Source organism: Cebus imitator, unplaced genomic scaffold (genome assembly GCF_001604975.1).
Source record: "Cebus imitator isolate Cc_AM_T3 unplaced genomic scaffold, Cebus_imitator-1.0 Scaffold211, whole genome shotgun sequence".
NCBI lineage: Eukaryota > Metazoa > Chordata > Mammalia > Primates > Cebidae > Cebus > Cebus imitator.
The window spans coordinates 3,110,938-3,138,265 of record NW_016107526.1 but is presented as its reverse complement, the minus strand read 5'-3'; the positions used below and the strand labels follow the sequence as shown (position 1 = coordinate 3,138,265).

Genomic DNA, 27,328 nt, shown 5'->3' with positions numbered 1-27,328 from the left:
CATCTAATTGCTGTCTTATTTTGCATATATTGGACTGCTGATGGAGCTGAACATTTAAAAATTATGTTTAGTGGTCGTTTGTACTGCTTCTCTTCATCACGGCCTGTCCTATTGAACTACTTATCAATATTTCAGTACTTCTGTTGAAGTATTTATCATTTTGTTATTGATTTGCATGAACTCTTAATGTATTAAGGATATTAATTAACTCTTTTACCTATGTTCTGAATATTTTTTCCTAGTTTGTCATCTATTTTCCATGTTATTTATGGTGTTTTAATCTATTTTTACTTATAAAATTTAGAAAATCTTAAGAAAACTGTCAAACTTTTATGTCTTTCATTGGTATACTGTTTAGAAAGGTCTTCCCCACTCTTATACTTTTAAAGTTTCTTTTTTTATTTTTAATGTAAACATTGATCTATCTGAAATGTTTTGCCTGATTTGAGGAAGGGATCTATACTTATTTTCAATGATTATTGTTTTCCCTATACCATTAGTTTATAATTCTAAATGGTATTTTTTTATCAGAAAGTATGTTTTCAAATAATGAAATATTTCCAACGTCTTTAGTTATATTGGGAGAATTTATAAGTACAGTGTACAAAAAGGGAGAACAGTAAGATTTGTCCATAAAAGAGAAAATGACAGAGGACTAGGAAGACTAGACAAAGGAGGCATTGGTAGAGAAATAATATTATGTTTATTCGGAAGACTTTGAAGACCCAGAGAAGGCCTTGCAGGGGAAAGTTAGCATGTTCATAGCAACAACTCTTTTATGAGAAAGAGTATAATTGTCAAGGTAGTAAAGTGACTATGAATGAAAGTAGTGGGATCCATGACATGGGCTTAAACAATTGGAAAAAAAAAGAAAAGGAATTAATATTAAAGGATATAATTGATAAGAAACTAGTCCCCATCCATAAGAAAAAAAAAATAAGCTGGACTCCAAAGAAAAAGGCCAAGTTCAGTTTTTACCATGCCATGTTTTAATAGCAAGAGTTTTTCTGCATATGACCTCATGTGAAGAATCCTCGAATAATAAATATTATTTCTGTATGATACTGTGGTTTTTAAAATTGTGAAAACCAGAGAAGTGAAAACAAGAGAACTATTCATTTTAATAATATTGTGACCAAGAATTTAAAAACATTTATTAATCAACTGCAAGTTAGAAGACACTGTACTTTGGGAGAAATGGTTCTCTTTCCTGAGGGTAATCTAATTGGACAAATATATATATACATATTTACATATATATGTATTTACATATATATGTAAATAACTATAATAGACAAAATATGTTAAGTACAAGAGAGTTATAAGCAAAAGTGCTAAAGGAAGCTTAAGGTGGGAAGAAATTAAATTTTATCCAGTGGCTAAGTTTTATTTAATGGTATATTTTAGGGTATAATGTTTAATCATTATTTTGAGTCATTGGACCTCACCCATGGACAACTATTATCCCTTATTTTAAGTTTAGAAAAAGATTCATCAGAGTTATCTATAAAACTCCAAAACTTAAGACCTAGGAAGAATCATAGAAATTATTTAGGTTAACTCCCATCATTTCATAGACTGAGGTATGCTAATATCTGGTGATGTTTTTCTTATTATATCAGACATCACCAACTTTGTAAGGTACAAATCAAATGTCTGGTGGCACTTTTACACATCTAATTTTGCTTGCTTCATTGACACATTCTCAGTTGCCACAACTTCAGATGTTTATTATATTGATTTCTTTAAAATTTAGAAAAATATTGACTGTATAATGTTTAGAACATAGAGAGTTCTGCTTAATATGGGTTTCACTTTCCAATTACCTGAGAAATGAAAAAAAATTCTTTTAATTTTTCTTAACAACTTTTTGTTTTGAAATTTTTCTAAAAGTTAATTTAAAACATAGGAAGGTTTTTTACCTTTGTAAGTAGACAATAGGTTATATAACTGAATCTCTCTTTGAGTAAAGATATTATTGTCAAATTCTGAAGATTTTTTAAAATTTGCTATGTTGTGTTTATAAAAAAGGTTGATGATTAGACCCCGACTCTGGGACAAAGCCTAGGAAATCTCTCTTTTAATCCAAATATTTAATATCAGTTTATTTTCATATGCTCTGCCATTTTCCTTTAAATTAAAAAGCAAAAAATAATATTCTGATTTTATGATGATTATTTCTTCAAAAATATTCTTGTTGGGGCAAAGTTTTTATAGTGTCTCTCTTATTCCCTTCTCCAAATTATACTATTGTTTATAATAATAAGAGATTGGAACTGTAGGTCAGATTACACAGGCTGCAGCAAATCACTCTATTTCAGACACTCTAACATGAATCCCACTAATTGTTAGTGTCTGATGGCTATGAAGGACTTGTGAAGATGAAGACAATTTGATCACTATATGTTGGGGAAAGCTCAGAAAGAAACAGCCCCAGAATTGTTCCAGCTATAACGATTCAGAAATTTATATTCCCACAGAGAATTTCTGTATTCATATTTTTACCACCAAATCTAGAGGAGGGAAAGAAGACAGAGAAAAGAATACCATCAGAGGGTCAAATATTTGGAGAAGGAAGACAAGTGAAGCAGTACATCTCAAACTAGGTGGGAGAATGGAGAAACTGAGACAAGCAGATGCAGTGGTAGAATTGCAAAACTGTTTAAATAACTAGGGTGTGATTTAATCCTTCAGAGAGACATAGGAAGGGATGATATGATGAGCAATAAAGATGCAACAGGGACTGAGTGTGAAGCCTGAAATCAGAGTTAAAGTCAGAATGGAAATTGGGAGGGTGATTAATACTTTTACTTTCATATATTCCAAGTTAAAGGCTGGAGTGATACATCTAGGTTAAATTTCTGAGGAGAGATGGAATGGAAGAGGGGACAAGAAATAAAAAGAGAAGGTGTCCCTGAACCTTTGCAACACTTCTGAATCATTGAGGTTACTTGGGGCACCTGTGTTTAATTTGAAGGCCTCCATCCCACTTACATTATGAGAACTAATGAGATCATGGCTGGAGGTGGTGTGACTAAGTTATACACATTTCTGTTTTATCCCCTAATCTTGGTGATGAAATCACTGTTGCAAAGTTGAATCAGAGTTTCACTATGGCTGGCATACAAGTTATTATTTTCAGTACACATTTTCCTCCTTACCAAAAATGGTACTAACAACTGGCGATTATGTTCATCTGTGGAAAACAGAAAGGAAAGAATATGAACATTACTTTAAATCTTCCTTGGAAAATGGCTTAGAAAAAAATGTGTCAGATTTTTAAAATTCAAAATTAAATCATCATTCTTAAATGAATTTTAGGCTGAAAATTTGTAGATTTTGGTAAAATATAATTTAAATTTGAAAAACTACGTAACTGTATTTCTAAATGCTGGTTTTCTTTATAAGTAAAGACAATACAAATAATAATGAACAAAGGCCAGCGTTGCTTAATTGGCTTAATGCAGGCTCCAATTTAGGATACTAGTACTCTGACTTCACTAAGGTATTATCTTCCATATACAAAACTGGCACATTGGAGCTATGCTAACAGAAATAGTGAGAAATTTATTCTTACACTTTTCATATTATTCTCTCGGGAGTCTCCCAGTCAATACCCTGAGCTTCTCCATTGAGAATAACTGCATAATTTATAATTATGGATTGAAGAAAGTAGCTTGTGATCCCATGCTTGTAACCTATATTTTACTATTCAGCAATGTTACAATGAATTTTGATTGAAATAGCAAACGATGGGGAATCTAGTCCTGATTACATCATTGCTCTTTTCATGATTTTGGAAAACTGTTTTCCTAACTAGGTCTTGCTTTATTCTGTAAAACAAAGCACAATGCCTTGAATGTAGTAGACATTCAGCAAATATTTAATAAATGAAATACAATATGTCAGTCAAGACCCTTGTTGCAAATAACAAAACTTCAACTTGAGCTGGCTTCTGCACATAAGATTTATGTAACAAAGCTAAGGGAAGTATAAGGGTGGACCTAGCTTGAGAAATGGCTGGAATCAAGGACTCATACACCATCCAGACTTTCTAGCTCCTCTGCATTCTTTGAAATCAGCTAATTCCACCTGACAGGGAACATGGCCATTACAGCTCTCACAAAAACTCTGAGGTTTTTGCAGTACAAAAAGTGGCAAATGCCACAAATCAGAACTCCCCCACTCCTCTGCATGGGGAGCCAGTGGTTAAACGTTTACTAGCACACCACTGGGAGCTTTATATTTACTCATCTTCTTATGCACCTTTGTGGTCACAAAGGGAAAGGATCCCTTTTGCTCTAGTTGAGATATAAAAATTCTAAACCAGAATTCTCATTGATCTGATTTAGATCATGAGTTACATCCCTTAGACTAATTTATGTATCCAGAAGAGTGAGTCCTGCAGAAGTGTTGCAAAAAAACCCCCCACAAACCTCCTGAAATTATATATGTGAAAGTTTATGACTTTAGGGTAAAGATGTAGTATACCTACAAATGTGAGACATGTTATTTTTTTCTAAGATATTTGCATTTCTTTCCACATTAGCTATGTAGAAGCTGTTTATAGGAGCCAAAAGGTTGAAACAAGAAATCTCCATGTTTTCATAGAGCCAGCTCAGAGCTCTGCTCTTGCTGAAGGTGTTTTAAGACTCCCATGTCCTCAGGATGGCTACCTGGCTTTCTCTGTCCCTATAAGGACATTCAAGTCCTATCTTAATAGAGGTTTATTTCTGGAAATTGAAAAACAAATCCCCAGCTTCCTTAGAGTGGTTTTAGCATAAAAATTTTTAATTATGGGAGAACCTGCTTCAACGTGATAATAATAAAAATAGCTACTATTTCTTGTTTGTTACATGCCAGATACTATATTAGAAGCATTCAGTGGTGTGCTGGAGCCAGCCAGTATTGGTTCATAGGACCCTATTATTAGCATATCTTCTCCTGTTCACCTTTAGTATATCAAGCTGGTAGCTTGAAATTGGCCCTAGTGAGGTTTTTGCAGTATAAAAAGTGGCAAATGCCACAAATCAGAACTCCCCCACCCCCCTGCATGGGGAGCCTGTGGTTAAACATTTACTAGCACACCACTGGGAGCTTTATATCTATATGACCTTATTTAACCCTCTTGACAATTTTATGAGATTAATCATTGTTATCCTCATTTTAGAATGTAATTAAAAAGGAGAAAAATAAAAGAGGTTTAAAGACATAGTGCACTTGTTTGAACCTGGTTCTGCATGCTCCAAAGCCCACACACTGCACTTTAGAAAGTAAATGACAGTATAGGCCTTTTCCTTAGCAGCTCTTTCATTTGCCATTTGTCTTATTAACCAACATTGAAATGTCAGCCCTTCTAGGATGTAGTCCATCAGTGAAAGTGCCTTCACTTTGCTAAAAATCTCTGGATGCACTGAGGAAATGCTTTTCTGTGTTCTTCCACATCTTGCTGCAGGTGGTTCATTGGGGATTGGTTGGAGTGCAGCAAGACTTGTGACGGTGGGATGCGCACAAGGGCAGTGCTCTGCATCAGGAAGATCGGGCCTTCTGAGGAGGAGACGCTGGACTACAGTGGTTGTTTAACACACCGGCCTGTCGAAAAAGAGTCCTGCAACAACCAGTCATGTCCACCACAGTGGGTGGCTCTGGACTGGTCTGAGGTAAGGAAATCTGAGGCTATATGTTTTGAGATGTCTTAACTATCTACGCCAAAGCACTTAATATTAAAGACAGCTGAGCACCTTAGAACTCAACAAGTAAGGGTTATGTAATAGTTAATCTGGCCATGTTATATTTTATTGCTGCTTGTCAGGAAGTAAGCATTTTTTGGGGGGTAAGGGAAATTAGCAAGAAACTTGTCATCAATTTGATTAAAAATAAGTGTAAAGTAAATTAAAATAACATTATAGTGAGTACTCTTATAAGGGGTTTTTCTACTTCTTACTATTGAGTACATCACAAGTTCAGAATATGTGATATATGATTAAAAATTGAAGTTCAAAAGGAAAGTCAAGAATCTTTCTTACCCCAAAACTTACTGAAGACCTAGAATGGCCTTTTTTAGGGTCTCATTTGGAACGCACAATTTTTTAATATCTTTTTTTCAAGTAATGTTGCAGCCTAATTACATAACTCTTAGGTATGAATACTTATCAATTCATTATCACTTGTGACATATCTATATCTAGATATTTTTATTTCTTCTACTGCAACTGTGGAAGAAACACGGAGTTGAAGGTTATAACAGCAAAACGTCAAATTTGAAATTGATCCTTCCCTTCACTTATGTGAAGAAGACCTGACCAAGATAATGTTTTCTTGGCACAGATGTGTACAAAATAGCCTATTATAATCCAGAGCCACTCAGAAAAATTACCTTATGAAAAATAAGGTAAGAGGTAGTCAATTTTTACTCCTCAGTATCCATGAGACATATAGATATGCATACTATATCATTTTCCACATTTCCCAAAGAAGAGCTGAAGCCTTCTATAGTGTGTGTTAGTGTTAAGAATAAGTACCTTGCTATATAACCAGTGATATTTCTTTCAAGTTAGCAAAACAGGATGCATCTCAGACTCTATTCTAATATATCCTGCCAGAAACATTGTGGTACTTGCTTTGGGTATTTCCTGTAGACCTCATACATTTGTCAAAAAACAAACAAAAAGATTAAACCTTGTTCTTCAGGAACCTTTGGATGTAACTATTCCCCTGTGAATCTTGGTGCTTGAGTGGCCTTATTTTCCCAGAAGCACAAGACTGAAAGAGGCACTGTTTTTAAGATGGTACATGGAAGTGGAGATTCTGACCAGTTGTGGTTATCCATGGAATCTTTGGCAGGAATTGGGAGTGTTCTTCCAAGTTTCCTGGCCATACTCTAACTCCAGCAATTACATTCTGCCTACCTAAGTTAGATTTTTTAGTTATATATTTCAATCATATGTAGAAATATTCTGGTATTATTCTGTCCATGGTTATGGAAAACAGTATGGACTCTTCTGTTCCCTAACAGGGGATGCATTAACTCCTAAATTCATTTGAAAGATAAAATCCATTGATAAAGAATAGACATTCTACAGAGTTGTACCCATTAGTGCCCAGGACCCTTATAGAAATCCATAAATATTCATTGGTATGAGAAATTTGTTATGGGAAAATCTTAATAAGAGACCTGATGATTGGCTGTCACAGTTTGAGGGCTTCCGGTCAAATCAGTAAGTTTGAGTGATTGCTAAACATACTGGGATAGGCACCATGGGGAATATGAAAGAATCGTGTAAGCTTGGGTAAATGAAAAATATCCATGAAACAACCAGAGAATAATACATATGAGGCAGTGTGTAATAAAACAGTGGATTGTGAGGCATAAATGTTTAATTAATATAGAAATTCAGAGCTGAGAAGGGCAGTGTATCCTGGAGTAGTATCAGAAGCCTTTTTAGTTGATGTGAGTTGAGCTGAGAATTGAGGGCTATAGAGTTGGGAGTAGGGAAAAGAACAGGGAAGCTAGAGAAGTTATGCCTAAAAAAAGAAACAACTGAACAGAAACACAAAGAGTGGGTGATGAAAGCAGAGTGGGAGAAAAGGGTTTGTTTTTAAGAATAAATGAAAGACTGATAGTGATAGGTACTAGGAAGGTTGGAATACAGAACTTTATACTATATTACCCTTCATAAGCAGAAGGAATGCCTTCTGAGAAATTTCTAGAAGAAATTGCTGCCAACCGCTAAAATATCAAAACTTCTTCATGTAAGCCTCATTTCACACTGATCTTTTGACCTACACTCTTCTGTATCATTATATGTTTTTAAAGAAAACAACCAAATACAATCACCTTGAGAGATAGCTTGTGTATATTAGCTGATATGCTTCCATTCCAAATGCTTTTAAAGTTCCCTTCAGAATTCAACTTCACATAGGTTGACCTTACCCTTCTCTTAGAATTTTGATTCTTATCTATCCAGTCTTTGAAATGACTCACTCACATGGCTTTAAGAGGCGCTTAGGCATTTCTAGAGGCTGCCTGAAGATGTACATATAAGCTGAGGACACTTTTAATCACATTTCTGCAATACTCTTTAACATGGCCGAGTCAAAGCTTAGGGTCAAGAAACGGTGCTGAGGGGCTGGAGTACGCATGTGGGGACTATCACCTCAGATAAAGCATTGTTCAAGGGAAGTGCTGTTGTCTTTTCACAGACAGGAAACAATTCCAAGGTAAGCATAGATTGAAAACTGCAGCTAAAATTCCAGTTGAGCACCATCTTTACCACTGTCATCATCCTTTGTTCAAGGTAAAAGATGGTTTTTGCCCCATACTGTTTCTTCTGTTTATTTCCCCAAGGGGGGTATGTGAGGGCGCTTTACTCTCACACTTCCATTCCCTTACTTTGCCAGGCAGCCCACTTCTTCCCTTCTCTAGATGGGTTAACAATAAATAGGAATAAATAACATTAAATTAAATAGATGTCTGAGTAGCTATTGAGAACAAAATGAAAACAAGAAGCCTGTTCTTCCCAAAGTAATAGAACACCTCCCACTAATGAAAAGAGAAGGTCCCAGCAGAAGGGCAGGCAGTATTCAGTCTCTTTCAGTTAACCTTTGGCAAATATTTCACACAATTTTTTTTGACACACCCATGAAATCCTCCTCTTTCTGCCCCCTCCCCACTCCAACTATCAGCTGTCTGAGTTCTGCTAACCACAAGGGTGAGGTTCAACTGGTGAAAACATATTGTAGCAAGAGGAATTTACCCTTTGACCCTTTCCTTTTCTTTGCCGGCTACTCCAATATAAAATTTCCATTGTTGTAAAGCCAGCATCAGTGAAACCCACCCAGTACTTATGCCAAAAGAAAAAAAATGTTAAATTACCTTGGCGGAAAATGGCTCATCAGCAGGCTTTTGTGGAACTAATGAAGGCACAGCTTTTGCATGTCCTGTAATCTATACTTGGGATCACCCAGGCTATGTTGGACTTTTAAATTAAGTTTTCTGGTTTTGCCCTCACTTGGCAAATAGCTCTTGAAAGCATTGCTGCATACTGTGGATGGGTTCCAGCAGTCCTAACCCATCCTTTTGATGTATCAGAATGGTTTATTTGATTCCTACAGAATAATGCCCATTGAAAAAGATACATTTCTTGTACTTATTCTTGGACAAGTAGGTAACTGGTATCTTACTCAACTGATTTTATAGTACTTATGTTTAGGTAGCATTACTTAAGAAAGATGGGGGAAATCTACCTACAAGGGACTGTGTTTTGCTTAATAAGAAAATTGTGTCATCACCTTGCATACTCCTTGGTTCTACTGTGGTCCTTTGACTAAGTAATTTAAACTCATCTCTCTAGGGAGAACTCAGTGTAACCCCAAAATGTTAATGTTTCTTTTACAAGTGAGGGCCAAATTGTTTTCCCTTGGTTTCAAATACTTTTTCTGCAAAATATAATTTTGCTGCTTCTTAGTCATTCAACATTAAGCTGAAGCATAAGTGCATCTCTCATAAAAGTCACCTCCTATATGCCCCTAAGATGAAAACAAAAAACAGATGGTCTGGTCAGATTTTAAATAATCATGAGATTCTAATTATATGAGTAAAGAGGAAAAATAGGTATTTACCCACATAATGAGGAATAATTTTACTAAAGAATAGGCTCACCACTGAATTAATATCTTCTACCCCGCTACCTAAAGGTTTATTATGAGAAAGAGTGAGATGAATTTTGATGTTTATAAGTATTCTTTAATCTAAAAAAATTTATCATTGAACTAAGCATTCCAATTTCTAATTATTACTAATAGATCTTACTGCACACTCAAAAGTTATGCAAAAACATACTCTTTGCATGGATATAGGCCAATGATTATCTCTAGAGAACACTCCAAAGCATTCATAATTAAGTTAATGCCTAGTAGTCACATATATAACTGTGATTCATCTTACTTTTCTAGAAATACTTGTTTTTATTTTTACATAGCTAATAAAACAGAGGTCTTGAGATGGACAAACACATTGATAGTAGTCCCCCCTTGTACACAGGGGACATGTTCTAAGACTCCCAGTGGATACCTGAAACTGCAGATAGTACTGAACCCTATATATACTATATATTTGTTCCTATCTATACAAATCTATAATAAAGTTTAATTTATAAATTAGGCACAGTAGGAGATTAACACTAATAATAAAATTAAAATATTATAACAGCATACTATAATAAGAGTTATGTGAATGTAACCTGTCTTTCAAAATATCTTACTACACTGTACTCATCTATTTTCAGACTTCCGTTGATCATTGGTAACTGAAACTGTGGAAAATGAAATTGCGGATAAAGAAAGGATACTGTATTATCAGTAAAGAGGGGGAAATGAAATTTAGGCTCAAGAAAGCAGAAAGAATAAGTAAATATAAAAACAAACTAAGGACATCTCTGCTTGAACATCTCTGACGTAAGGTCAGAAGGACTTGCTAGAGTTCTACTTAAATAAACTAGGTTTAAGTGGCATCCCTGTGCCTTTACTATACTTACAACCAATTTTTAAACATTTAATTTTATAATCACCCGTAAGAAGTACAATATTTACAGAGACCAGAGTTGAGATTCTGGCTGTGTACACGTAATAATTGTGGCTGGATCTGCAGAGTTCAAGCCTGGTGTATTCACTGAGTAACAAATGTGGCAGCAATGTAGTTTTTAGTTATTTGCTGTCTTGGAAAATCTAGTTGATTTTCAGTTCATTTGCTATCTTGAAAATCTGGTTGAAAATCTCTGTACCTCTGCTGCGATAAGATAAAATATCCTTGACTAAAGTAGTAAATTTTGAGATTTAATTTTTCTAAAATGATTTCTTGCCTAAGTGTCATTATATGTTTAGCTTTGCACATAATTGCATATTGTTCTACAGAGGATTAGTCTTTTTGCATTTATCTTTCAGAGCTTTATTTTTAGCAGAAAACCGCCATCGGGATTTGTCTATACTTCTTAGCACTTCAGTTTCGTCACCTGTAAAATGGATGTGTAACAGTACTCACTTCATGGAGTTTCTATGAAGATTAGGTAGATTATTACATGACAAGGATTTAGAACAATACATGATACAATAAATATTAATGCTGCTTTGTCTTTTTATCCTTCTTTTTTTATTTTTATTTTGGAGATGGAGTGTCACTCTGTCACCCAGGCCAGGCTGCTGGAGTGTAATAGCATGGTCTTGGCTCAATAGGCACATGCCACTACACCTAACTAATTTTTTTTTTTTTTTTAGTAGATACGGGGGTTCACTGTGTTGGCCAGGCTGGTCTCAAACTCCTGACCTCATGATCTGCCCACCTCTGCCTCCCAAANTTTTCTAAGATATTTGCATTTCTTTCCACATTAGGTTTATAGGAGCCAAAAGGTTGAAACAAGAAATCTCCATGTTTTCATAGAGCCAGCTCAGAGCTCTGCTCTTGCTGAAGGTGTTTTAAGACTCCCATGTCCTCAGGATGGCTACCTGGCTTTCTCTGTCCCTATAAGGACATTCAAGTCCTATCTTAATAGAGGTTTATTTCTGGAAATTGAAAAACAAATCCCCAGCTTCCTTAGAGTGGTTTTAGCATAAAAATTTTTAATTATGGGAGAACCTGCTTCAACGTGATAATAATAAAAATAGCTACTATTTCTTGTTTGTTACATGCCAGATACTATATTAGAAGCATTCAGTGGTGTGCTGGAGCCAGCCAGTATTGGTTCATAGGACCCTATTATTAGCATATCTTCTCCTGTTCACCTTTAGTATATCAAGCTGGTAGCTTGAAATTGGCCCTAGTGAGGTTTTTGCAGTATAAAAAGTGGCAAATGCCACAAATCAGAACTCCCCCACCCCCCTGCATGGGGAGCCTGTGGTTAAACATTTACTAGCACACCACTGGGAGCTTTATATCTATATGACCTTATTTAACCCTCTTGACAATTTTATGAGATTAATCATTGTTATCCTCATTTTAGAATGTAATTAAAAAGGAGAAAAATAAAAGAGGTTTAAAGACATAGTGCACTTGTTTGAACCTGGTTCTGCATGCTCCAAAGCCCACACACTGCACTTTAGAAAGTAAATGACAGTATAGGCCTTTTCCTTAGCAGCTCTTTCATTTGCCATTTGTCTTATTAACCAACATTGAAATGTCAGCCCTTCTAGGATGTAGTCCATCAGTGAAAGTGCCTTCACTTTGCTAAAAATCTCTGGATGCACTGAGGAAATGCTTTTCTGTGTTCTTCCACATCTTGCTGCAGGTGGTTCATTGGGGATTGGTTGGAGTGCAGCAAGACTTGTGACGGTGGGATGCGCACAAGGGCAGTGCTCTGCATCAGGAAGATCGGGCCTTCTGAGGAGGAGACGCTGGACTACAGTGGTTGTTTAACACACCGGCCTGTCGAAAAAGAGTCCTGCAACAACCAGTCATGTCCACCACAGTGGGTGGCTCTGGACTGGTCTGAGGTAAGGAAATCTGAGGCTATATGTTTTGAGATGTCTTAACTATCTACGCCAAAGCACTTAATATTAAAGACAGCTGAGCACCTTAGAACTCAACAAGTAAGGGTTATGTAATAGTTAATCTGGCCATGTTATATTTTATTGCTGCTTGTCAGGAAGTAAGCATTTTTTGGGGGGTAAGGGAAATTAGCAAGAAACTTGTCATCAATTTGATTAAAAATAAGTGTAAAGTAAATTAAAATAACATTATAGTGAGTACTCTTATAAGGGGTTTTTCTACTTCTTACTATTGAGTACATCACAAGTTCAGAATATGTGATATATGATTAAAAATTGAAGTTCAAAAGGAAAGTCAAGAATCTTTCTTACCCCAAAACTTACTGAAGACCTAGAATGGCCTTTTTTAGGGTCTCATTTGGAACGCACAATTTTTTAATATCTTTTTTTCAAGTAATGTTGCAGCCTAATTACATAACTCTTAGGTATGAATACTTATCAATTCATTATCACTTGTGACATATCTATATCTAGATATTTTTATTTCTTCTACTGCAACTGTGGAAGAAACACGGAGTTGAAGGTTATAACAGCAAAACGTCAAATTTGAAATTGATCCTTCCCTTCACTTATGTGAAGAAGACCTGACCAAGATAATGTTTTCTTGGCACAGATGTGTACAAAATAGCCTATTATAATCCAGAGCCACTCAGAAAAATTACCTTATGAAAAATAAGGTAAGAGGTAGTCAATTTTTACTCCTCAGTATCCATGAGACATATAGATATGCATACTATATCATTTTCCACATTTCCCAAAGAAGAGCTGAAGCCTTCTATAGTGTGTGTTAGTGTTAAGAATAAGTACCTTGCTATATAACCAGTGATATTTCTTTCAAGTTAGCAAAACAGGATGCATCTCAGACTCTATTCTAATATATCCTGCCAGAAACATTGTGGTACTTGCTTTGGGTATTTCCTGTAGACCTCATACATTTGTCAAAAAACAAACAAAAAGATTAAACCTTGTTCTTCAGGAACCTTTGGATGTAACTATTCCCCTGTGAATCTTGGTGCTTGAGTGGCCTTATTTTCCCGGAAGCACAAGACTGAAAGAGGCACTGTTTTTAAGATGGTACATGGAAGTGGAGATTCTGACCAGTTGTGGTTATCCATGGAATCTTTGGCAGGAATTGGGAGTGTTCTTCCAAGTTTCCTGGCCATACTCTAACTCCAGCAATTACATTCTGCCTACCTAAGTTAGATTTTTTAGTTATATATTTCAATCATATGTAGAAATATTCTGGTATTATTCTGTCCATGGTTATGGAAAACAGTATGGACTCTTCTGTTCCCTAACAGGGGATGCATTAACTCCTAAATTCATTTGAAAGATAAAATCCATTGATAAAGAATAGACATTCTACAGAGTTGTACCCATTAGTGCCCAGGACCCTTATAGAAATCCATAAATATTCATTGGTATGAGAAATTTGTTATGGGAAAATCTTAATAAGAGACCTGATGATTGGCTGTCACAGTTTGAGGGCTTCCGGTCAAATCAGTAAGTTTGAGTGATTGCTAAACATACTGGGATAGGCACCATGGGGAATATGAAAGAATCGTGTAAGCTTGGGTAAATGAAAAATATCCATGAAACAACCAGAGAATAATACATATGAGGCAGTGTGTAATAAAACAGTGGATTGTGAGGCATAAATGTTTAATTAATATAGAAATTCAGAGCTGAGAAGGGCAGTGTATCCTGGAGTAGTATCAGAAGCCTTTTTAGTTGATGTGAGTTGAGCTGAGAATTGAGGGCTATAGAGTTGGGAGTAGGGAAAAGAACAGGGAAGCTAGAGAAGTTATGCCTAAAAAAAGAAACAACTGAACAGAAACACAAAGAGTGGGTGATGAAAGCAGAGTGGGAGAAAAGGGTTTGTTTTTAAGAATAAATGAAAGACTGATAGTGATAGGTACTAGGAAGGTTGGAATACAGAACTTTATACTATATTACCCTTCATAAGCAGAAGGAATGCCTTCTGAGAAATTTCTAGAAGAAATTGCTGCCAACCGCTAAAATATCAAAACTTCTTCATGTAAGCCTCATTTCACACTGATCTTTTGACCTACACTCTTCTGTATCATTATATGTTTTTAAAGAAAACAACCAAATACAATCACCTTGAGAGATAGCTTGTGTATATTAGCTGATATGCTTCCATTCCAAATGCTTTTAAAGTTCCCTTCAGAATTCAACTTCACATAGGTTGACCTTACCCTTCTCTTAGAATTTTGATTCTTATCTATCCAGTCTTTGAAATGACTCACTCACATGGCTTTAAGAGGCGCTTAGGCATTTCTAGAGGCTGCCTGAAGATGTACATATAAGCTGAGGACACTTTTAATCACATTTCTGCAATACTCTTTAACATGGCCGAGTCAAAGCTTAGGGTCAAGAAACGGTGCTGAGGGGCTGGAGTACGCATGTGGGGACTATCACCTCAGATAAAGCATTGTTCAAGGGAAGTGCTGTTGTCTTTTCACAGACAGGAAACAATTCCAAGGTAAGCATAGATTGAAAACTGCAGCTAAAATTCCAGTTGAGCACCATCTTTACCACTGTCATCATCCTTTGTTCAAGGTAAAAGATGGTTTTTGCCCCATACTGTTTCTTCTGTTTATTTCCCCAAGGGGGGTATGTGAGGGCGCTTTACTCTCACACTTCCATTCCCTTACTTTGCCAGGCAGCCCACTTCTTCCCTTCTCTAGATGGGTTAACAATAAATAGGAATAAATAACATTAAATTAAATAGATGTCTGAGTAGCTATTGAGAACAAAATGAAAACAAGAAGCCTGTTCTTCCCAAAGTAATAGAACACCTCCCACTAATGAAAAGAGAAGGTCCCAGCAGAAGGGCAGGCAGTATTCAGTCTCTTTCAGTTAACCTTTGGCAAATATTTCACACAATTTTTTTTGACACACCCATGAAATCCTCCTCTTTCTGCCCCCTCCCCACTCCAACTATCAGCTGTCTGAGTTCTGCTAACCACAAGGGTGAGGTTCAACTGGTGAAAACATATTGTAGCAAGAGGAATTTACCCTTTGACCCTTTCCTTTTCTTTGCCGGCTACTCCAATATAAAATTTCCATTGTTGTAAAGCCAGCATCAGTGAAACCCACCCAGTACTTATGCCAAAAGAAAAAAAATGTTAAATTACCTTGGCGGAAAATGGCTCATCAGCAGGCTTTTGTGGAACTAATGAAGGCACAGCTTTTGCATGTCCTGTAATCTATACTTGGGATCACCCAGGCTATGTTGGACTTTTAAATTAAGTTTTCTGGTTTTGCCCTCACTTGGCAAATAGCTCTTGAAAGCATTGCTGCATACTGTGGATGGGTTCCAGCAGTCCTAACCCATCCTTTTGATGTATCAGAATGGTTTATTTGATTCCTACAGAATAATGCCCATTGAAAAAGATACATTTCTTGTACTTATTCTTGGACAAGTAGGTAACTGGTATCTTACTCAACTGATTTTATAGTACTTATGTTTAGGTAGCATTACTTAAGAAAGATGGGGGAAATCTACCTACAAGGGACTGTGTTTTGCTTAATAAGAAAATTGTGTCATCACCTTGCATACTCCTTGGTTCTACTGTGGTCCTTTGACTAAGTAATTTAAACTCATCTCTCTAGGGAGAACTCAGTGTAACCCCAAAATGTTAATGTTTCTTTTACAAGTGAGGGCCAAATTGTTTTCCCTTGGTTTCAAATACTTTTTCTGCAAAATATAATTTTGCTGCTTCTTAGTCATTCAACATTAAGCTGAAGCATAAGTGCATCTCTCATAAAAGTCACCTCCTATATGCCCCTAAGATGAAAACAAAAAACAGATGGTCTGGTCAGATTTTAAATAATCATGAGATTCTAATTATATGAGTAAAGAGGAAAAATAGGTATTTACCCACATAATGAGGAATAATTTTACTAAAGAATAGGCTCACCACTGAATTAATATCTTCTACCCCGCTACCTAAAGGTTTATTATGAGAAAGAGTGAGATGAATTTTGATGTTTATAAGTATTCTTTAATCTAAAAAAATTTATCATTGAACTAAGCATTCCAATTTCTAATTATTACTAATAGATCTTACTGCACACTCAAAAGTTATGCAAAAACATACTCTTTGCATGGATATAGGCCAATGATTATCTCTAGAGAACACTCCAAAGCATTCATAATTAAGTTAATGCCTAGTAGTCACATATATAACTGTGATTCATCTTACTTTTCTAGAAATACTTGTTTTTATTTTTACATAGCTAATAAAACAGAGGTCTTGAGATGGACAAACACATTGATAGTAGTCCCCCCTTGTACACAGGGGACATGTTCTAAGACTCCCAGTGGATACCTGAAACTGCAGATAGTACTGAACCCTATATATACTATATATTTGTTCCTATCTATACAAATCTATAATAAAGTTTAATTTATAAATTAGGCACAGTAGGAGATTAACACTAATAATAAAATTAAAATATTATAACAGCATACTATAATAAGAGTTATGTGAATGTAACCTGTCTTTCAAAATATCTTACTACACTGTACTCATCTATTTTCAGACTTCCATTGATCATTGGTAACTGAAACTGTGGAAAATGAAATTGCGGATAAAGAAAGGATACTGTATTATCAGTAAAGAGGGGGAAATGAAATTTAGGCTCAAGAAAGCAGAAAGAATAAGTAAATATAAAAACAAACTAAGGACATCTCTGCTTGAACATCTCTGACGTAAGGTCAGAAGGACTTGCTAGAGTTCTACTTAAATAAACTAGGTTTAAGTGGCATCCCTGTGCCTTTACTATACTTACAACCAATTTTTAAACATTTAATTTTATAATCACCCGTAAGAAGTACAATATTTACAGAGACCAGAGTTGAGATTCTGGCTGTGTACACGTAATAATTGTGGCTGGATCTGCAGAGTTCAAGCCTGGTGTATTCACTGAGTAACAAATGTGGCAGCAATGTAGTTTTTAGTTATTTGCTGTCTTGGAAAATCTAGTTGATTTTCAGTTCATTTGCTATCTTGAAAATCTGGTTGAAAATCTCTGTACCTCTGCTGCGATAAGATAAAATATCCTTGACTAAAGTAGTAAATTTTGAGATTTAATTTTTCTAAAATGATTTCTTGCCTAAGTGTCATTATATGTTTAGCTTTGCACATAATTGCATATTGTTCTACAGAGGATTAGTCTTTTTGCATTTATCTTTCAGAGCTTTATTTTTAGCAGAAAACCGCCATCGGGATTTGTCTATACTTCTTAGCACTTCAGTTTCGTCACCTGTAAAATGGATGTGTAACAGTACTCACTTCATGGAGTTTCTATGAAGATTAGGTAGATTATTACATGACAAGGATTTAGAACAATACATGATACAATAAATATTAATGCTGCTTTGTCTTTTTATCCTTCTTTTTTTATTTTTATTTTGGAGATGGAGTGTCACTCTGTCACCCAGGCCAGGCTGCTGGAGTGTAATAGCATGGTCTTGGCTCAATAGGCACATGCCACTACACCTAACTAATTTTTTTTTTTTTTTTAGTAGATACGGGGGTTCACTGTGTTGGCCAGGCTGGTCTCAAACTCCTGACCTCATGATCTGCCCACCTCTGCCTCCCAAAGCACTGGAATTCACAGGTGTGAGCCACCATGCCTGGTTTGGTTTTGGGTTTGGGTTTCCTGGGGACTTCTTAGAAGGAGATGAATGAATTGTCTTTGTGTTCTTTGTCTCTACTAATGGTAAGCACAACTTGACAAATAATTTTAGAAAAGGCAGCTAGATATTACTACATTCTTAAAATAATAATAGAAGCTTCTTGCCACTGGAAAAAATTATTAGCATAAACAAGAGATGTATGTCCCAGCCTTTAATACACATACACATGATTTTAAAATGTGAAGGAGGCAGGGGAGTGGCACAAGTGGATTTTTCAATGAACGATCCCATTAGAAAATTAATCATAGCCTCAAAATACAAAAACTGAGTTCCCTATAAATCCTATGTTTTTGCTTAATGTAAGGATGAAGTGGCCTTGTATCCTTTTATACTTCAACTCATTTTGATAATAATTTATATTTACTATGTATTGTCATGAGTTTGTTTTTGCCAATACTAAGAACAGCCTGTGAATACAGTAATAACAGAGAAATGGATAATGAGTAGGCCCTAAAGTATGGTCACAAGGCCTAGGATTTAGTTCCAGCTTTAACCTTTGCTGTTTATCTTTAATGAAGTCTCTTAAGCTTTTCTCATCTCTAATAATTCTTAAAAATTTGTTTAATAATGTTTAATATTGTCTTTAAAAGTATTTTCTGAACTGTTAATCTTTAATGAAATGGAAAGTAGTATAGTAGTGTTATTGTTATCAATGATAATATTAAGCGTTAAGAGAGTGGCAGAAATCCTGTAAGTCTTCAGTTTGAACAGTGGAGGAGACTTGGCATGAAGTAGATTAAAATAAGTGGAAAAAGTTCAAGAGATAGAAATGGACTAGACACAACTGAGGCAAGCTCAAAGACTTAGATTAGGGCTTTTTTCATGCTACAGAAATTATCACATTCCTTGGTTTCTTGAAATATAAGTGATTGTTGTATTAAATTAGACAATACATACAAAGTACATACATAGTACAGGCCTGACATCCAGAAAACACTTAGCAGAATTAGTATTAGAATGGCTCCACCATTTCATATATGTGTGACTTTTTACCAGTCACTCTAAGTTTTCCCATTTTAAAAACAATAATAATTGCCACCTAATAGGAGAGTTGTAAGGACTATATAAATTATAGCATTTAGCACACTTGGTAGATACAGTATTTATTAAATGATAGATGCTATTAGTGGCAGCAGTAGTAGTAGTTACTGTAGCTGCAACAACACTATTTGCTTTGTGCCTGACACTGGGCTAACACTGGAGAATACTGCAAATTATTTTATATGGCTGACATATAGAGAGATGAACCTCAAGAGGTAAGTAGGGCCTTACTACTGTGGTATAGTAAGCACATATAGAGTTTGAATTTTTATCTTGAAGGCAATAGTAAGCTATTAAATGATTTTTTTTTAATCAGAAGGCAGTATAACTGGATATGTGTTTTAGAAAGATCCCTCTGACTGAAGTTTAGGGAGTAGATTTAAGTGAGGCAAGAGGAAGAAACAAGAGACCTACTAGAAAGCCATTACAAAATTTCATATGAGAAATGATGTTTGTCTGAAGTAAGGTTAGCGGCAGTAGAGATGGAGAGAAATCAACAGGTGTGAGAGAGATTTCGGAATCGAATTAATAAGACCTAGTGATGGATTGTATGGGTAGAGTGAGGCAGCACCAGGTTATGAGTATATTGATTTGGCTGTGAAGAGGAATAACAGGAATCAGGAATTTCTCTCTTGATCTTCACTCCCTAACTAAAGCCTCTTCTGGAGCTGTATTGGAAAAAACTGTGTTATCCTCCTTCAAAATGCATCTTAATGAAACCTTTTCTAAGTTGGAGGAAATGTATTCTGTGATTATATTCATTGTAATAAAGAGTTTGCATTGAATAATTGATTTCCACCTGAAAAAAATGTTAACACTTTCTTTCTGTGACATACATCAGGCTCAAAGATTGCCCCCTAACAAAACCCCTGCGTGTATGTGTATATGGTGTTCACCTAGATATCCCCATCTAAAACTAGTACATCTTGATTTACCTAACAGTAAATCAAAACTGTCACCTTTCCAGAAAAAGAACAGCATATGTTTATCGAGTGTTTACTCAGTCTTCAGCTGGATCCTGGGGTGCGTGTGTGTGTGTGCATGCGCACATGTATGTTTGCATGCTCATAAGCATGCAAAGATGAAACAAATGGAGTAATTTTAAGGAGTTTATAGTGTAGTAGAGATGAGAAGACATGAAATACATAATTATAAAACAGGCTGATGGGGTTAGGGGCATGATAATTTATGTGTTCTACATACACTTATATGATACTTTTAACATTGACCTGTGTTTCCATGTCTGTCTCCTAAATAAGACTCTGAGCTCCTTGAGCGTAGAGACTATTTCATTCATTTTATATCTCCCCAGTCTAGTGTGGTTCCTGTAGGAGATCTGGAAATGTTTTTTTCATGAAAGGTACATCATATACAGTGCTTCCAAATGTTGTTTGGCTAAGGTCCTCACTTAATTGAGGGGAAATACAGATTTTAAGAAAGGGTCCAGACATACAGGGGAGAAAGTTAGAAGACTCCAGTCAACTACCATGTTAAACAGGTGACTTCTAGAAACACCTGGAGATGAGGTATATAAGATTTGTGACATAGGGAAAAGCATCCTTCCCTCAGTACCAAGAACAAACAGATCCAATTCTAATGAACAACTTCCTTAGATTTGTAATTGATGGACAGGGAAAAGTCCAGAGATTTTCTGTGCAAGAAACCTTCACCTGTGACCAAGTATGCTTAGCAACCAGACCTAAGAATAGTTTATCTAAATCAACCCTGAACTTGCTTCACAGAGACAAGTTCTTGTGGTCTACTAACAACATACAAATTCTTTTTAGAAGACCACACCCACCAAGTAGGAAACCAAGGATTCCACATTCCAAAAATTAGCAGAATCTTATCACAGCTGAATGAGGCCAAGGATAGAGAAGAATAGAGGAATCAACCTATCCCCAGTAGAGCAAGAAAATGAGTTAGCCAAGAAAAGCAAATGTTGGATTTATCTCTTAAAAGACTTAGGAAAAAGATGAAAATACCTTTGCCTAAAAACTTTTAAGGAATTTTGTATCTGAGAGATTTTGTATAATATACATGCATATATTCTATACTATAACACATTTACTTGAAGAAAGACTTTCCTCAAATTTTCCTCTGTCTTTAAACTGTCGTGATTGATTTGTTTTATTTCCAGTGCACTCCAAAATGTGGTCCAGGATTCAAGCATCGGATTGTTCTGTGCAAGAGCAGCGACCTTTCTAAGACATTCTCAGCTGCACAGTGTCCAGAGGAAGGCAAACCTCCTGTCCGCATTCGCTGCAGTTTGGGCCGCTGCCCTCCTCCTCGCTGGGTCACTGGAGACTGGGGCCAGGTAAGGCATTTGTACTGTGGGCTTCTGCAGAAATAGCTCCTTGAGACCCAAACCTGAGGTTCCTTGTATGATCATTGTAAGGACTTGGGAGATGAGTAAGAATTAACACGTAGAAGTCAAGGTATGAGGCATGAGGGTGAAACGGTACACAAACCACAGAGGCCACATGTGGACACATAACGAGTGAGCCAATGATTCTCCCACACCCACAAACTTCCCACTTTAGATTCTATTCTTCAGATCCATTGTTAGGTTAAAATTAAAAGAGAAATAGACTAACAGATAGAGATTTGAACAAACTACCAAAACTTGGGATTCTAGTCCCAGCTCCCTCAACTGATAAAGGAACAAATCAGTTAACAACAGTGTCTTCTTTCCACTTGTGAAATAGAGATAATTACTCTTGAACTCACAAAAAAATTGTGGGATTTTTAATTAGCTTGATAATACGATTGATAATCTTTGAAATATTATTAATGTTTATTCATCAATTGATCTGTTTTTATTTGATATACATTATGAACTGGAAAGTAAATATATAGGAATTCTGGTATGTATTTTTATATTAGACTCATTTCTACCTTAAGTTCCAATTCTTATTTTTTCTTTTTTCTGTCTTATCTACTTTTAAATTGTGTTATCTTGCTGTAGGTCACCTTAAATTCTATAAAAACAAGTCGGTTCTCAGCAAACATAAAAAATAAAAACAAAAATAAAACTTTGTGAAGTAATATGTTAATTAACTGGATTTAGTCACTCCACAGTGGGTATATACTTCAAAACATCATGTCATATATGATAAACAGATATAATTTTATTTGCCAATTTAAAAAAATTCTTAATAAAAAGACCCAGTTGGTATATTTAGATAGAAGGAAAATTAACTATTGTTCTTCTAAATGTCAAGGAGGAAATCTACTAGGCTACATTAAAAAATAATTCCCCAGGAAGAAAATATCTAGCCAATCAATGCCCTTATCCTGTAGTTTCATAACTGACCTTATAGCTAGTCATTTTCTAATATTTGAGACCCAAGTAAATCATAATGGCACATTGTGATTTATGCCAATATGATTTTTTTTTCTGGGCCTTCCATTACCTATGAAAAATGGCATTTCATATAAGTAGTTGCCAAAACTCTGGCTAAAATTCAATATTGTCAGAGTACAGTAATTTCTAGACACCTCTTTTATTTGAGAGAGGGCAAAGATTTTCAGTAGCCATGAAGGTAATTAAGTATACTTGCTCTGTGCTCGGCCCTGTGAGGAGAAAAAGAAATATAATCATAAAATAAGTAATGTTATACGTATCTCTAGCAGTATTTAGTTTAATTTACAATATGCTCATGTAGAATACACATGACAATGTTAAGCACTGTATGCAGTTAAGTGTCAAATTGTTTCACTGTAGAAGTGTGACAGCTTCACAGCACATGATTAATATGATGCTATTAAAGAATCAGGGCAGACATGCTCATGATTTTTATTTTAAACCAGGCATGCAGTTCCTTCTCTATATATTCTTTGTTGCAGTGTACTATATAAAAGTTGGAAGTTTTTGTGTTTTAGTAATTTTGCCAAATTTACAGTTGTCAATTTGATTATTCTTTTAAATGTTGTCAAGTCCTTTTCTTCCCATTTACAATTTCAACTAAGTTTCCTAAAATTCAGAATAACCAGTGAAAATACATTTTCAAAGATGCTTTAATATATTTTATAGTATATTTATTTGTTATTCTGTATGAAAACACCTTTTTTAAAGGTTCTTCATGAATATCCTTACAAGTCCTGTGGGTGCATTCAGAGTTTTTGCAAACGAATCCAACAGACCTTCAATTTGTTGATCCTGTAAACATCACCATCCCCTGTGCTGGTACCAGTTACTTCCTCATGGCTTTGATCCCACATTTCATGGCTTTCTGGTATTCTGGATGGCAGGCCATAGATCAACCCAGCTTTATTCTTCAGCCTCAGCAGCTGATCAGTCCCAACTGAAACTTAAGTCTCTCAGACAGCAACTTCAATCCTGAAATGACTGAATCCCAGAGTAGATGCAAAAGGAGAGGAAAACATGCTAATTGGTGAACACAGACTACTTCTCTGTACCTGGCAATCCCTTAAATTGTGGAAATCCCTACATGTGTGTGACTGGCAATCCCTTAGGGACTTATTCAAGCTCTTTTTCAAAATTTTTATTTATTTATTTTTTAACTGACCCCATCAGTAGGCTCCACAGTCGCCACTGCTATTATATTGAACTAATAGTTTTAGTGCATACAGGCAATCCAACAAGCCATCAGGTTATTTACCTGCACACGTATAATAAATGGGGAGCAATCATGATTTCCTGGCCCTAGAATCTCTCATTATTCTACTTCATCACAAGAATTTTCTCATGACACTCCTGCTAGAGTTTACCAGCCTTGCATGGAATTGTTGGAGTGATAGCCCAAGAAATCTCTGTGTATTATATCCTGGGAACTATATTCAGTCTATTTGCTTGAGTAATAACATGATCCTTGACTATCCAAACCAGTTTGATAGTATAATGACCTAATCATACACCTCTCAAAGATGAACTACATCTGGGCTTTAAAAGTTAATATTGTGGCTGGGTGTGGTGGCTCATGCCTGTAATCTCAGCATTTTGGGAGGCCAAGGCAGGAGGATTGCTTGAGGCCAGGAGTTTGACACCAGCCTGACCAACATAACAAAACCCTGTGTCTCAAAAAAAAAAAAAAAAGTTAATATTACGTTGAATTTGAAGTGACAAAGTATATTTTTTACCTCCTGTAAATTGTTCAAATGAGTATTTTATTTTTGTCTTTGGATTTAGTGTTCTGCTCAGTGTGGCCTTGGTCAGCAGATGAGAACTGTGCAGTGTCTCACCTACACCGGACAGGCATCTAGTGACTGTCCAGAAACTATTCGGCCTCCATCAATGCAGCAGTGTGAAAGCAAATGTGACAGTAACCCCATTTCTAATACTGAAGGTAAGTTGTCCATGGAGGAGGGGCCTGTGGTTTCTAATGACTCACTTTACTGTTCCCAAGATTTGAAGAGCCCATAAACCCACTACTGTAGTCTGGTTTGAGCAGAGCATTTGTGAAAGCTGCTTATATGCAGACTGCAATCAGGACACCAAAGATTTTTCCTGACCTTTTAACTAATTTTATGACCTTTTTAAGTCACTTAACCTCTGTGGAGCTAAGTTTACTTATCTATAAAATAAGAAATTGGAGTAGATAATCCCTAAGGTCATATCCAGCCTCATATTCTATGTTTGATTTATATTAGAACTTTAGAGATGTTGTCTAATGAACCACTCTTGAAGTTCAAACTTCTGTTTCTTTTTGGATATGAGAATGGATTTCTATCATCCTGAAGATTTAAATTCATTCTTGTTATACAAACAATGAAAGCATATGTTTGAAACTACTTGCATTTTAAGTGCCAATTTTCTTATCGTGAAAAAGTAGAAAAATAATTATATAGCTGTTTATAAAAGAGGACAAAAGTCTTTGTGCTCTGGAATTTCTGTGTTTCTTACACATTGGGAAATCCCTTTATTAACAGCAGATGCACCCCCCATCCTGACATTTTAAAATCTGTTATTTAAGTGAGAGTACTTTCTTTATTCATTTAAGCATTCATTAGAAATTTCTTGAATGCTACTATGTGCAAGTCACTATGACAGAAATTATCAGGAATGTGAAGACAAATATGGCATAGTCCAGAAGTTCAGATTGCCTTCTCATAAGAAATTAGACGCAGAATCAAATATATACATATGAACAACATCTAAAGCCACAAATGTAAATTATACGGTCCTAAAAAAAAAACCTATCACAAATAGTCAAATAATTTTTAATACTTTTCAAATGAAAACTATGTGTCTATAAACCTCCTCAAGAGAGATCTAGTCCTTTTGATCAACTCTGTGTAATTCAAAGGATTTTTAAAAATTATATTCACTATTTAAAAATATTTTCTTGGGACTTTTGTTTTAAGAAAGCGATTTTATATAACAAGATCTGGACACCTTGCATCTTTGCAAATGGTCTGTATTTATACTTAAGCCTCAACACAATGCATCTATTACACATGTAATTAACTCTTTCAAAGAAGTATAGCCCTATGCTACATTAATTCAAAATCACAACTTTAAATTTTGCAAAATCTCTGGCTTCACTGCTACTTCTTTTTTGTCCCTTTAGATTCTGGAAATCTAGCTTTCCCTCTCTAAGAAGAGCTCAAAATCCATAACAAACAAAGGTATTTTTCTTGGAAAAAAAATGTCTTTTAAATTATCTTAACAAAAAAATCTCTTGGCCAGGTGTGATGGCTCACACCTGTAATCTCAGCACTTTGGGAGTCTGAGGTGGGAGGATCACTTGAGCCCAGGAATTCAAGACCACACTGGGCAACATAGTGAGACCGTGTCTCCACAAAAAATAAAACAATTAGCTAGGCATGGTGGTGCATGCCTGTAGTCACAGCTCCTTGGGAGCGAGACTCTGTCTCAAAAAAAAGAAAAGAGAGAAGAGGTTCTACTGTGAAAATATTGCAAAAGTGATCTGTTATGGCTTGTAGGAAGCAGATCAAGGGAGAAAAGAAATGCCTTTTAGCAAGGAATAGTTGATGAGAAAGTTGGAGAAGGAGCAGTTTCTGGTTAACGTAGGAGAGTAGAAGAGGATCTCCTTTCCTCCAGCACAGTCAAGTTCCCATGACTCATAGTGGGAGACTACTGAAAAACCACTTCATTTCTACCCCAGGCCAGAGCAGGATTCAGGGAGATGTATTGGGATCTAAAATACAGTCTTTCAGCTGAATCTCTATGAATGAAATGGGCCACAGATAGAATGTTGAGAATTGTTTTGACTATCAAAGCTTAGGTAATGGTCCCCCTCCTGCCAGTATTTCATTATGAAAAAAATTAAACATTTCAAATATACAGCAAAGTTGAAAGAATTTTACAATGAGCATCCACCATCTAGAGTATAGTACTTATAATGGTAAAAAACTGCAATAACTTTTGCACCAAACCATAGCATTACCATTTACTGAATGTGCTTTTTCATATTTGTGTATATATCACCTGTCCATTCCTCAACTTAGGGTTTTTAAATAACATCCTGCATTTATCCAATCATTAATCCATTTGCTTGGCAAATATACTTAACATGTGCTAGGCACTGAGACTATGAAAGGAATACAATAGGTTCCCTGTTCTCAAAGGTTTAGTAGGGTTGGCAACATACAAATAATTTTCACAATATGAGCAGTACTGGTACAGGGGTGGGAACAAATGGCCATGAGTGCACAGAGGAGGAGGTAATCAGCAGTAATCACCAGAAGCATCACAGAGAAGGCCAGCTGAGCTGGGCATGGAAGGTAGGAAAGAGTTTACCCAGAAGACATTGAGATACGAGGCATTCCTGGCAGAGGGCAAGTGTGTGCAGTCACAGGGGCATGGAGGCGGTTCACTGGCATGGAGGCAGTTCACTATCACTGCAGTGGGTTGGCAGATGAGCAGGCAGTGCAGATGAGGCTACAGAGAGGGAGGTAGGGACTTGGTTTTAGAAACTGCATGCAGTGGAAGGAAGCTAGGACTCTTATCTTTGGGTTATAGGGAACGAATGAAAAAAACTGGGATATGACATGCTCAGGATGACAGGAGGTTAAAGGAGCAGAGGGAGGGTA

The 27,328-nt window shown here is 35.9% G+C and overlaps 1 protein-coding gene across 2 annotated transcripts in view; it reads left to right on the top strand.

The window, feature by feature from the left end:
• ADAMTS6 (ADAM metallopeptidase with thrombospondin type 1 motif 6) overlaps positions 1–27,328 on the top strand; it is a 333,068-nt gene that overhangs the window by 294,640 nt on the left and 11,100 nt on the right. The window contains exons 22-24 of one of the 2 annotated variants that reach the window (XM_017548588.2): positions 5,456–5,660; positions 21,450–21,626; positions 24,462–24,618. In XM_017548588.2, the coding sequence (XP_017404077.1) occupies positions 5,456–5,660; positions 21,450–21,626; positions 24,462–24,618 (539 nt within the window). Of the gene's footprint in view, positions 1–5,455; positions 5,661–21,449; positions 21,627–24,461; positions 24,619–27,328 lie in introns of those variants that run through there. The other variant, XM_037745748.1, reaches the window with a different exon arrangement.